This window comes from Conger conger, chromosome 6 (genome assembly GCF_963514075.1).
Source record: "Conger conger chromosome 6, fConCon1.1, whole genome shotgun sequence".
In the NCBI taxonomy this organism is placed as follows: Eukaryota; Metazoa; Chordata; class Actinopteri; order Anguilliformes; family Congridae; genus Conger; species Conger conger.
This window is the reverse complement of record NC_083765.1, coordinates 46,208,545-46,221,713: the sequence shown is the minus strand read 5'-3', so window position 1 is coordinate 46,221,713 and position 13,169 is coordinate 46,208,545. Positions and strand designations below refer to the sequence as shown.

At 46.4% G+C, this 13,169-nt stretch overlaps 1 protein-coding gene across 1 annotated transcript; it reads left to right on the top strand.

Moving 5' to 3' along the window:
• LOC133131575 (regulator of G-protein signaling 12-like) lies at positions 1 to 12,703 on the top strand. The gene is made up of 3 exons (XM_061246948.1): positions 1 to 137; positions 1,920 to 3,911; positions 12,554 to 12,703. Exons 2-3 carry the CDS (start codon positions 2,061 to 2,063, stop codon positions 12,701 to 12,703), a joined length of 2,001 nt encoding a protein of 666 aa, XP_061102932.1. The 5' UTR covers positions 1 to 137; positions 1,920 to 2,060.
• The last annotated feature ends 466 nt before the right edge of the window (positions 12,704 to 13,169 follow it).

The following is a 13,169-nucleotide window of genomic DNA, read 5'->3' as shown; positions in this document are numbered from 1 at the left end:
GGAAAATAGAGGCGGGGCAAGATAGCCGACAAGGTTGGGTGAATTTTCCAGAGTTTCTAACTTACGGAGAGAAAAGAGAAAAAAGTTGACTAGCTAAATGCTACGAGGAATTTCTGGAGCAGGATAACTTTGCAAATGTGAGTTTAGCTGTCATTATATGGATACGTGCGGTCAATAAGTTTACTTGGAGAATAAAAACATAAATTCACGGTCATTTGTTATCTAATTTACCAAAGTTACTAAGCGAACATTAGCTTGTTGAAACTAGCCGTTACATTCATGATCAGTTCAGTTGAAATAACGGTAATATTAGGGTGATGTGAGAGTGCAGAATGGGTAACATAACTAACGTTTGTTAACGAATTTGTTTTTGTCAACTTTACCTAGTCAGAAAATTTGTTTCGTGCTTGCTACTAACTTAGATATTTAGCAATTTAGTCTTTTAACACAATATTTATAAGTTGCTAACTGTATTGCTAGTTAGCCATTTGCAGATGTTAGCAAACGTTACGACGGCTAATCGGCCACGATTTGTCTTCGCGTTATTTATTGTCCTCCAATTATAGGTAGTTGGCTAATGTTAACAATAGTTATGTATGTTATATTATAATTAGACAATTTGCTAAGTAGGGTAACTATCTTTTAATTTCTTTGGCCTGTTAGGCTAAACAATGTTAACTAACTTCACATTTCGTGTTAGCTTACGTTACCGCGCACCTGTTTAAACTAAAGTTAGCTGCACGTCGTTAGTCGTTACTTGCCCGAAGGTGCACTGTGATTAGCTACGCGTGTCGTATTCGATATGAACGTCCTTTGTCATTGGAGCATATGGGTGCGATTCCACCCTGAACAGGTGTGGTTGTAATGTTACTTAGTGAGCCGGTGGATAAATATTGAATGATATTTGATATTCCTTGCTTTTGTCTGTCACTTGTGATTCGGAACTTATTTTTGCCACTCCTGTAAAGTAATTTTGGTCTCATAGGATATTTCTATTATCGCTAAAATATACAGTGGCTTCAGAAATGATTTGTTTTAATAAAAGTTAATTTCCTAAAAACGTGTATTCACTTTATCATTATGGGTTATTGAGTGTGGGCAAACGTGGCAATTTTATCTATTTGAAATGACATCTACAACACAATTAAGTGTGCAAAAAGTGAAGGGGTCTGAATACTTTCTGAAGCCACTGTAGGCTAACGGTATATTAGTCATAACTAGTAGCTAGTTAGGGTTGCAAAATGTCGTGACTATTCAGCGGTGTAAGCATTACATTGGAATATTTCATTCTAGATATTGGTGCATGCTTTGGTTAAAATATCAACGTTTAATGGAAATTACAATCCCGCACTTTGCATTCTTCCATCTCATGTGCAGTGCAGTGCATCTCATGCACAGGTAATTGTCAGCATCCTACTTAATAGTAATTAATCATTCAAGGAAATCTCTGCATACACAGTGCATTCTCTCATTGATGGAATTCATTATTCAACATTTCAGATTTTTGTTGTTGAAGTGAAAGAATCCCATGTAAAAAGTAAAAGTATTTCATTGAAATTCAACTCAAATCTAAATAGCTGATTTTGAAATAATCTCTGGTTTATGTTTATATAGGCATGACATGGTAAATGCAACTTGTGCAAATAACCCCCACAGTTTCCCTTTTATTCCTTTTAATTCCCATATGCTCCCGTTAATCACCAGGGAAAATATCCAACCCCGAATACGGCCAATATTTTGCAACCCTAGACTTTCAGAAATAGAAATTTCATAGAAATGAACCTTTGATTTAGTCTTTTATTTAGAAAAGAGTACCATGCACCTGAATGTCCTTGCCTGTAGGCTGTATGAATCTTCACCATAAACACTGTTTAAAAGCTGTTGTCAGACGGCAGGTATAAGCTGCTCTCTTTTTAAAGGTGCTCTGAAGTCCAGCTGGTGACACACAGATGATTTTGCCACAGCGGTGTCGGCGCTAAGCGGCGGTCTCGCCCCCGTGTTACATTTAGTCTCCTCGCTCTGCATTTCTGGAGTCCCTGGCAAAAACGGAGAGGGGGGGGATGTTCAGACAGGCCGTGACCGTGGCCGCGGGGGCGCGGGTGAGGAGCGTGGAGGTGGCGCGGGGGAGAGCGGGGTACGGCTTCACACTGTCGGGCCAGGGCCCCTGCGTCCTCAGCTGCGTCCTCAAAGGCAGCCCGGCCGACTACACGGGCCTGAGACCCGGAGACCACGTCCTGAGCATCAACGAGACGGACGTGTCCAAGGCCTCGCACGAGGACGTGGTGAAGCTGGTGGGCCGCTGCTCGGGGGTCCTGCGCCTGGTCGTCGCCGAGGCGGGGGGCCGCCCGGACTCCTGCTCCAGCGACGAGGAGCTGGGCTTCCCCGAAATGAAAACCCGCTGGCTGAAGCCCAAGATGGACTCCAAGGCGCTGGGTATCAACAGGGCGGAGAGGGTGGTGGCGGAGATGCAGTCTGGGGGCATCTTCAGCATGATGTTGGAGAGCTCCAGCCACTCCTCCAGCAGCTCAGAGAAGGCCGCGGCTGCCGCTAAGCCCAGGCCGCGGTCGGAGCCGCGCTACAGGGCCAGGAGCGAGAGCAAGAGCAACCCCGACTTACTGTCAGAGGAGGAGATGGCCCGGGTCCTCAACGACGACTCGGTGTTCGTGGACACGTTGGAGGGTCACCGGGACGATTTTGCGCTGGACGCTAACATTCTGAACGTGGGGATGATGGTGGGCTACCTGGGCTCGATCGAGCTGGCCTCGGCCAGCGCCAGCCTGGAGGGCGACAGCCTGCAGGCCATCCGCGGCTGCATGCGGCGCCTGAGGGCCGAGCAGCGCATCCACTCGCTGGTGATGATGAAGATCATGCACGACTGCATCCGGCTCTGCAGCGACCGGGGCGCCGTCCTCGCCACCTACCCGGCCGAGAAGCTCACCCTGAGCGCCGTGTGCCCGGACGACCGCCGCTTCTTCGGCTTGGTCACCATGCAGGCCACGGATGAGCGCAGTCCGGCCTGGGAAGAGGAGGGCGGCCTGAGGACCTCCTGCCACGTCTTCATCGTGGACCCCGAGCTCTGCCACCATAGAGTTCACCAGGGCATCGCCCGGCGCTTCGGTTTCGAGTGCACCCCTGACCCGGACACTAACGGCTGCCTGGAGTTCCCCCCGACATCGCAGCCCCTCTTGCAGTTTGTGTCGGTGCTCTACCGGGACATGGGGGAGTCCATCGAAGGCATGAGGGCCCGGGCTTTTCTGGACGGCGACATCGACGCCCAGCAGAACAACAGCACCAGCAGCAACAGCGACAGCGGCATAGGGAACTTCCTCCCCGAGGAGAAGAACAACCGGGTTCTGCTGGTGGACCTGGGCTCCAACCCCAGCCGGCACGTCCCCAACGGGCTGTGGGAGAACCCGCAGAGCAGGAACCCGGGTCAGGCGGTACCCCACCGCAACGGCTACCGCTACGACCCGGAAGCCAAGTACCTCCTCTCTGACCCGCCCCAGCCCGACGCATCTCAGCTGGGCTCCAGGCATCCGGGCTCCTGCAGGAAGGAGCCCCCGGCCCCGCCCCCGCGGGCTCATTACCCGCGCGGGAAGAAGGCAGGCGTGGGCGGGGCCGGACACGGCGGCCAGCGCTGGCTCCCCGTGCATGTCCTCAGAGACTGGCGCCGTGGCAACAGCAGCGACCAGGAGTCCTACGCCGAGTCCACCGACGGCTGGTCCAGCGCCAACTGCAGCACCCTGCCCCCGCCCATGAGCAAAATCCCCGCAGACAGGTACCGGGCAGCGGGGGACATCGCCCAGCCCTCCCGCCTCAGCTCTCAGAAAGACCAATGGGCTAAAAAGCTGTTCGGAGCCGACCGGGCGTTCCGGGAGAAGCTGCAGGGGAAGCACGGCAAAGATGAAAAGGTAGGAGTTTCAAAATAGAACTGACTTTCATGTCCTCTGCTCAAATCTTCTGCGGGCAAAGGTTGTTTGCATGACACACTTTACCTATGACTTTTCTAACTCCCGAATGTGTGTATGTGCAGGAGCGAAGTTATAGCTGTGTAAAAGCAAGCTTCCAGCTCCACTTATGATCTTGAATATCCATACGATAACCAGTGAGTACCTTGAGTGCTTTGGTCTGCATTTTTTTTAACCACAAATTGTTTGCATTGCTATGAAATAAGCAGATTAGAGATGTACTGTCGTAACACAGTTATTTTCAGCTGCTGGATGATTCTATTTGTAACCTGTGGAGAAACTTTGCTGAGTTTAGAATAACATAATGTTCATAAAGAGGCTGTTAGGCCAGTATTTAGTATATGCAAATTCACTGTAAAATGTTCCATGACATTAGACAGAAACATGACATTAGTTATCAGATGCCACCACACCCAATCTACAGAAAAGCTGTGACAGTTAGCTTGGCCCCCCTCTGTATTCAGAACAATTGTCAACCTACCTTAAATTTGATACAAGATGTATAAAATGTAATAAATCTTTTTATATTTTCATTATTGGAACTTACTATTTTTTGAGGGAAAAAATTCAAACTACCAATGTGTTTCACTTCCCAGTTTTTAAATTCGGTTCCAGGGTCAGGTTTATTTTTGTGTCCTGATTGTTGCTCTCCAGTGGTGGAGTGAGCGCGTTTAGGTGGTTGTGCCAGCGAAAGGAGCTCGGACAGGAGTCCGTTAAGCAGTGGGAAATTCTGTACTCTCGGTGGGAGGAGGTGACACTTGTGTCACTACATCCTTGTACTGCTTTCCCGCTTCAGGAAGTGCTTGGACATGCGAGGAGACTGCATTCGCCACCACAGTGCCACTGGAGAGCAGCCTGGGAGGCCATGCGAAATAAATTCATAGCAAAAACCTCAACGGCTTTGTGACAGCTTCACAGTTGGCATCAAAAGTTGTACAATTTAAGGAAGTAAATTGAGTGTGAAATTTGGCATCTCCATTCCTCCTTTATAGGTGACTTTGAGTAATAGCACGGCGTCAGCAGTACAAGAGATCCCAGCGCTGGTGCGTGTGCTTGTTGCCAAGGCAACGCTGGGAGCCCCAGCATAATGCCTGCTTAGTGGTGGAGCTAGTGGAGTATGCTCGCTTGCTGCCCTCTGCTTGAACTTGAATGTTTACCTTTTCAACTTCATGACAGGTTACTCCTTCCTGGTGCACTGGCTAGCCTAAAATGCAGTTTAGCTTTGCTAGGCTACAAAGATCTACTGTGAAGGACTTGACTCTCATTCTCCAGCAACAAACACACCATTCATTATTAAACTGTTATCCACACCCACTGAAAGGCATCCATCCTCTTCTTTTTTTCTTCTTCCTTTTAATGTGCTCCTCTTCTTACAGGATGTTCTGTTAGTCATTTCAAAGTGACCCCCTACAATCAGACTTTTGGGTCAATTGATTATGCCTCAAATTAAATTATTGGATTTTCCCCCCTGCTTTCTCAATAAACATAAATGTGGATTGTAATTGTATGGCAAGTATTTGGTCTGCATAGGATGAATTAGCCTAAACTTTAGCATCCTGTTAGGAGTTAGGATTAGGATTATTTGCTTATTTGGGGTAAATAGTTTACACAGTAATAGTTCCATAAACAGCACATTTACTGAAGTGTGCTGGATCTGGATAGGTGATTTCCTGTTTTCTGAAAGATCAGACCATTTGAAAAGAGCCCCAAAAAGTTCAATTTAAATGGCATGTATACCCTTAATTCACCTTTATTTAACATATAAGAAAGCTAAGAACCCTGGAAATTATCATGTCATTTCAATTTAATTGAACATTTACATTTTTTGGCTTTCAGCTTCATTTTTAGAACAATATCTTGGTTTTCATAATCTATATGTCTTAATGCCAAATTAAGTAAAATATAAATATAAAATATAGTTTTAAAAATATGGTTTTGAAACTTTTAAATGCAAGATGTGAAAGTAACAACAGAGTTGTCAATTGTTTGGAGGCTTGCCAGCTTGTCACTGTTTACCAGTCACAAACAACCACATCAGCTGCATTCGTGGCTGCATGTCAATGTATTTGTTTTCATGGTCTGTATGTCTTAATGTCAAGAGTAAATTTTCAGAGTAAAATATAGTTTTAAAGGGTTTATATATAAGACGACAAGTTAAAGCCCCAGAGTTTTGTTAGCACAGTGTTGTTTGTTGGTAGCCTCCCAGCCAGTAACAATGGTGATGAAACTTTGAAGCTATTTTTCTCAAAAAACATGGTTTGGTGGCACTCAAATTGCAATGGGATACAACTCCCTTGATGTCTGAGTAGAGAGATAACTTTGGTATTTTTAGAGTGCTTAAATTCTCCTCTTTCAAATATTTTCTAAAACTCAGTGTTTCGGGGTCAATGTAACTGATTTTGATAGATTAGGCCACGTAGTTAGGTTTGGAACAGTTAGTTAATGAGAATCTGCAAATATCATTATCTGAAAAGTATCAAAAAGTAGTCGCACTTCCCTTGCCTAAAAGTTGGAGAAAATGTTCCAGCTTTGAAAATTGAACTTTTTTTTCTTACGTGCTAATACACTAGCTGGATGCTGTTTTCTCTCAAGTCTAGACTGAAGGGGATGTGGGGATGTAACACAGCTCACTGTCTCAGCTGCACCCACAGTGCTGTTTGCTAGGCGTTCGTCTCTGAGGACTTGTATTACATTAAAGCTGCTGTGGTTTTATATAAGAGCCTCTGAGGACGGCTGTGCAGCTCCGGCCCAGAGGATCAGCAGTCTGGCATCCCGAGAGCGGGGGAGAGAGGGGGAGCTGCCAGGAGCGCAGTCGGTTGGACGAGCACCGAGCCGTGCGATTGGCCGGGACAGAAACCCACCGGCGCGGGCTGCCAGGATTGGGCCGAGCAGATCTCCCTGAAAGACTTTAATAAATCCTGTGAGATGCAGAGCGTGTGTCCACATTGCCAATGAAACTGGCTGAGGAAAGGGCTGTGAAAGGCTTTGTTTTTAAGCAGCGTCTGTTCAACGAGAAAGTTTGTCTTTTGCTTCTCCTGACACTGAGTGAGATGCACACACAGGTACTACCTGATGTTGAAAAACAGCCCAAAGTGAAACTCACACTTTCTCACACTTGCCAACCTGCCTGTCACAGAGCGGCTTGTTGCGGGACAGACCTGCGTCTCCATGGCGATGTGCGGGGGCGAGGACTCCAGGGGCCTGACTCGGCAGTTTAATCGAGCGCAGGTGGGCTTTGCCCCCGCCTCCGCGGATGGTGGTTTACCGCGCGGTCAGGGATTAGCGGGGGACGTTTCACGCCTCTGCTGTATTTTAATTGGATAACTCCTGACCAGCGCCGTGCGTCAGACTCCAAGTAAAGCAGTTCGAGGGATTTGTCTCAGAACGGTGGAAACGCGTCTCCTCCATCTGTCGGCCTGTGTTGCCGCACCACGAAGGTAAACACAGTTGCCATGGACACTTCCCCCGGTCTCCGAGGTCTGCCCATAAGAGATAAAAAATGACAATAGAGAGGAGGGGAGGAGACCCAGGCGTACCGGCAGTTATGGAGCATGAATGCATGCATCAGTGCCTATTAAATAAGAATAACATTTATACTTAAAAGAATTATGAATCCATGTTATGTGCTCACTGCAAAAGGCCACTGAGAACTCTCCTTATCCACAGAGTTCACATCACTTTATCTACTGAAAATGAAACCGGTCATTCCTGCATTGTAGTACCACACGAACCACATGCCAAATGGAATACACTTTGCCTTTAATCACCCTAGTCACTAGATAGTTCAGTGGCCGACGAAGAATATTCTTAGTCAAAGTGGCATTTATCCAAAGATTCATTAGCTAGAATCAGCCTTTGGAAGAGTGAATCACTAGGCATCAGTGGCTGTATTGGCTTCCCTCTCTTTTGTTCACCAGGCTGTTTAGCCACAGTCACGATTGTTTGTTTATTTTTAATTAATGACTTGGTCATGATGTTTAACATCCCATTTGCAAGTTGCTTGGCCAGTCAGACAGCATTTCTTTCATGTAGTCAATACAAAGTCATTGCCACGGGGCAAACACTCACACAAACTCTCACTCTCTCTCTCTCTCTCTCTCACACACACACACACACACACAGTTGGACATGCACACAGCTGGCCTTAACATGCTCTCCTTGGGTTAAGTCATTTGCTCCTGCTCCAAATGCTCTCTCGGTGATGAAGAGGGTTTGCAGGCTTTCAAACCCTCTGTCTCCGCATCAACAAGCGCATTGCAAAGGGTGCTGAGGAAATATGCATAGATTCTGACCCAGGGTAGTCATTCTTCAGTTTATCAAGCTGAGTGTCATTTCATTTTTCATAATCCCCTCATGCACACGTGAACTCACTGATAAACCACCCTCAAGCTCTCTCTGATTAAAAGCATCTGTTAGTGATTTTAATGTAATGTGCATGGTTGTGCATGTCTGCGTGGCCACTAGGTGTCTCTGTTTTACTGTGCAAAATCGTTCAAGAGCAAATTCCTTTTTCAGAAATGCCCTTTCATGAAATTTGCCTTCACAGAGGCAAGAGTGCACATGTGAAAGAAGTCTGTAGATTGAGTAAAGGTATGATACCTATCTAACTTTATATGCAGTTGTTTCAATTTGCAACCTTAAAAGTGATTATATAGATTCTAAATCTTTTCCATAAACCATAATTATAGGTTAAATGTGGAGGAGTAAAGTATAATTATGAAAAACAAATTTATGAACTGCGTGCGTCCAAACGGTCTGTTTGGCTGTGGCGCATTGTGTCTGCAGATCCTGTTTAAACTCGCTGGAAAAGGCTGTGTGAAAAGTTTCCGTCTAAAATGCTGAAGAGTGAATTCCTGGCTGCGATTGGAGCCGAGACATGTGTTGTGGTTTGGAGGGGCGGGGAGCGAAGTCCGGGTGCCTCGTTCGGTTTTTGCGCCGCGGTGTAATCCAGCACACAGAAAATGTCCGCCCTGAGTCCGCGGCCGAACGCGAACACAAGACTCCTGCGGGGGTTTGTGATCTCGCACCCGTGGCCAGATGTGTCTGCGGCCCTCACCAGCCCGGCCTGAGCGTTCTGTAAACAGGAAGGGTCTGTTTCTGAGATGGAGAGAGCGGCTGGCTGATCTTCAGATATGCTGGAAGCCCGAGTGCGGTTCAGCTCGATGGGCACAACCCTCTTCAAAGAGTGCGCAGAACGATGAGCCGCCCCTGAAAATGAGAACACTACCCAAATCTGCGTCCTTTCACTGTGGAGCTTCACTCTGAACGCCTCGGAGACCAGGCCAAACCCCTGAACTTATGTACTGAACACACCAAAAACCAGGCACAGCCAAACCCCTGAACTTATGTACTGAACACACCAAAAACCAGGCACAGCCAAACCCCTGAACGTATGTACTGAGCACACCAAAAACCGGGCATAGCCAAACCCCTGACTTATGTACTGAACACACCAAAAACCAGGCATAGCCAAACCCCTGAATTTATGTACATTACATTACATTATTGGCATTTGGCAGACGCTCTTATCCAGAGCGACGTACAGTTAATTAGACTAAGCAGGAGACAATCCTCCCCTGGAGCAATGCAGGGTTAAGGGCCTTGCTCAAGAGCCCAACGGCTGTACGGATCTTATTGCGACTACACCGGGATTAGAACCACCGACCTTGTCTGTCCCAGTCATTTACCTTAACCACTATGCTACAGGCCGTCCCACTGTACTGAACACACCAAAAACCAGGCACAGCCAAACCCCTGAACTTATGTACTGAACACACCAAAAACCAGGCACAGCCAAACCCCTGAATTTATGTACTGAACACACCAAAAACCAGCCATAGCCAGACCCCTGATCTTATGTACTGAGCACACCCAAAACTAGGCATAGCCAGACCCATGAACTTATGTACTGAACACAGCAAAAACCAGGTATAGCCAGACCCCAGAACTTATGTACTGAGCCCACCAAAAACCAGGCATAGCCAAACCCCTGACTTATGTACTGAACACACCAAAAACCAGGCATAGCCAGATCCCAGAACTTATGTACTGAACACACCAAAAACCAGGCATAGCCAGACCCCAGAACTTGTGTCCTGAACACATGAAGACCAGTCATGGCCAAACCTCAGATTTTATATACTGAACACTTCAAAGACCGGGCACTATAGGATCTATATGCACTGAACACACTTAAGACCAACCACAGCCGAACCCCAGAGCTTACAGTATGTACTGAACATGCCTATGACCCTGCTTTTTTCAGTGCTTTCATCCACCGCACACATTTCAACTTAAATTCAAAGCTTGACTAAACTGTCTGTAATAACAGCGGTTTTCGACCGCACACTCAAAAGGCAATTATGTACATTCTTTTAGAAGGGGTGGTCTAAGAGTAAACATCATTAAAAAATAGAATAGATTCTGAATGCTTATTGTGACCTCATTTTACAGTCACAGAATAGTGCGTAATGGGAGCAAATATTTTACCTGCACCGGGTTCAGAATGCAGTCAGTCACACCTTGTTTTTGATTCATCAGGTGGTTTTATACGTTCTCATATTGCAGGATTTCTGTTGTTGTTGGAGTTGGTAGCTTGTGAAATGGAATGGAAACTTGCGCTTGGGAAACAAGTCCGGGAGTAGAGGTATGTTTAACTGGAGAATGGAAAACGATATTTGTTTGGAGGCATGGAATCTGGACAGGAGCAGAAAAGGCACATCACTGCAGGGAGTGCTGGAGATACAGTACATCTCCATACATCGTATCCAAGCAACGGCGACTGAAGAATACAGAACTGGTGCCGCAGGGCTGCTCGATAGTGTTCGCTCGCTAACCAATGGCTGCAGGCGATTCTTCCCCTTCCACGCGGGATTTAGTTTAAAATAACTGCCGTTATGTCGTGTGTGCAGGCTATATTTGATAGCCATGCTAATTTTGTGCCACAAGGTCATACATTTGTTTAAAAAGATTCCTCCAGGCAGTCCTTTGACATTTCAAAGGGCTTTCTTATCTCAAATCTTACTCACAAATGGTACAAACCATGGATTAATGCTGGTCCTCAGTTTCTATCATCCCATACTGTTTGTCTCCTTTGAAGTCGCTGAAAGCAGTTAAATGTGCGATTGACGGGATTGACAGGAGTAACAGTGCAGACTCCGGAGAATGTTAGCATGTGTGTGCATGCTGAATGCCCTCTGGTGACAGAAATATGAAACAGTTACCTAACTCACAAATGAACTGCATCCTGTTGTAGCCAGATGCATCGTGTGTTGTATGTGATGTAAAGTTCATTGCACTAATGTTTGGTCTTTAGTGCTGTATTCAGTATAAATGTGTTTATTTATTTATTTCTGTCTTAACCTTTAGGTGACCTTACTAAATTTGCTTTGTTCAGGAACTAGGGTCATTGCTGTCAGGGGTATTACCGTGGAAGGTACCAATAAATATGTAACAGTTGGAACGCTTCTCTGGTTGAAAGTGACAGAGACATTTTCTATATTTTGCTGGGAATCCCACTTTCTCAAGAGAGCTGGTGTGCCACCTGGGACCTGAACCTACAACTCTCCCCTGCCAAAGCAGCCCTAAAAAGACTGCCTCGTCGCGTCCCTGGACATGTTTGTTTAGCTGAAGATCTAACATGGCTAATGTACATGCCTAAATAGAGCACATTTTAATCATGATTATGTAAAAGCCCGGGCAGCCAGAGCTATAACTGGCAGTTTCCCACATCAAAGCAGTCAAACTAAACTCACATTTTCTGTTCATGTCGCATTTATCTTGAGTAGAGTTTAGTAGTTAAGATGTAAAGACCCACTCTGGGGTATACAAAATGGTGTCAAAATTTCTGTTTCAGAAACACTGTGTAATAACTTAGGAGAAAGTGGTTGGAATCTGATTCAGTCATTTGTCAGTAATTAGACTTCTCCGAGATTAATTGTAAAAAGAGATTCTGTATCCTGCAAAGAGACTCTACTCTATGTCTCTTTGGGATTTCCTGGTTAAAGGTTAAATAAAAGTAAAAATCTAATTCTGAAACAAGATGTTCTGTGCAGGAAATGACATGGAACATGTTACCATGGTAATCACTTCAGATTCTTATATTCCATCTTGCAAGCCATCCGTCATTCGGACAGCAGAACTCCTGTCTGTCTGTTTGTTTGGATGTAGCCTGGCGTATAAATGGAAAGGCCCAGGAATCAGCTGGAGAAGGGCAGGCGGTCTGCTCTGGCCCTGCTCCCCCGAACTGGAGTCATGCATTTACATGGCCTCACAGAATGAGAAAGGATGCTAGGGATGATAACAGGCTTCACTGCATTCAGTACACAGGAGCTGACACTGCACCCCAGTGGATGGAGTGTGTTCCCTGACAGAAGTTGATGGTTCGATGGCTGCCTTTCCACACACCTGCAGTCTGTCTTAAGCTAGGATTTATCACTGGGAAAATGCTGAAGTTAATCTCACAGTGTTTTAGGAGGGAGTCCACCCAATCCTTCCTGCGGCCCAGGGGACCTTTTGGGTTGTGCGTGACGTTCTTTTGGCCGGGACGGGTGTTTTGAACTGCATCTCTCCTCGTCTCCCTGCAGGGATCCAGGTTTCGCGGCGTCAGCGTGGGGTTCCCCCACCTGCCCCAGCGCACCCCCGGGCGGAGGTCCTTCGGCCGATCCAAGCGCCTCAGTCTGGCCCGCTCCCTGGACGACCTGGAGGTAGGCCCCCCGCCGAAGATGGAGGCTTAACCGCTACCGCCCAAAACCGCCTCAAACCGCACATTCTCTTTCATTACCTGAGAGGGATCTAACAGTATCCATTTATACAGCAGGATATGCACTGTGTTTCACAAAGCAGGATTTCGGAGTTAGCTGGATAAATTCAAGGAGTAAAACCCAGAACCCTTCCAAAATAGCAACCTGGACTGAAGTAAAATAAGCTGTTCCAGGTTTTACTTGTTGAACCTATACAGCCAATTTGGTAATCCTGTTTCATGATATATCCCAGACCTATCCAAAATGTACCTTCTCACTGTTACTATGGCCCAAATATGAGCTCAGCTCGCTGTCTGCTGTTGTCAGGAATGTTGGCTTTGTGTAACTACAGCATTTTTAATGGGAACCTTAGCGTTGTAACTGCAGTGTTGGCAGGGACGTTAGCGTTGTAACTGCAGTGTTGGCAGGGACGTTAGCGTTGTAACTGCAGTGTTGGCAG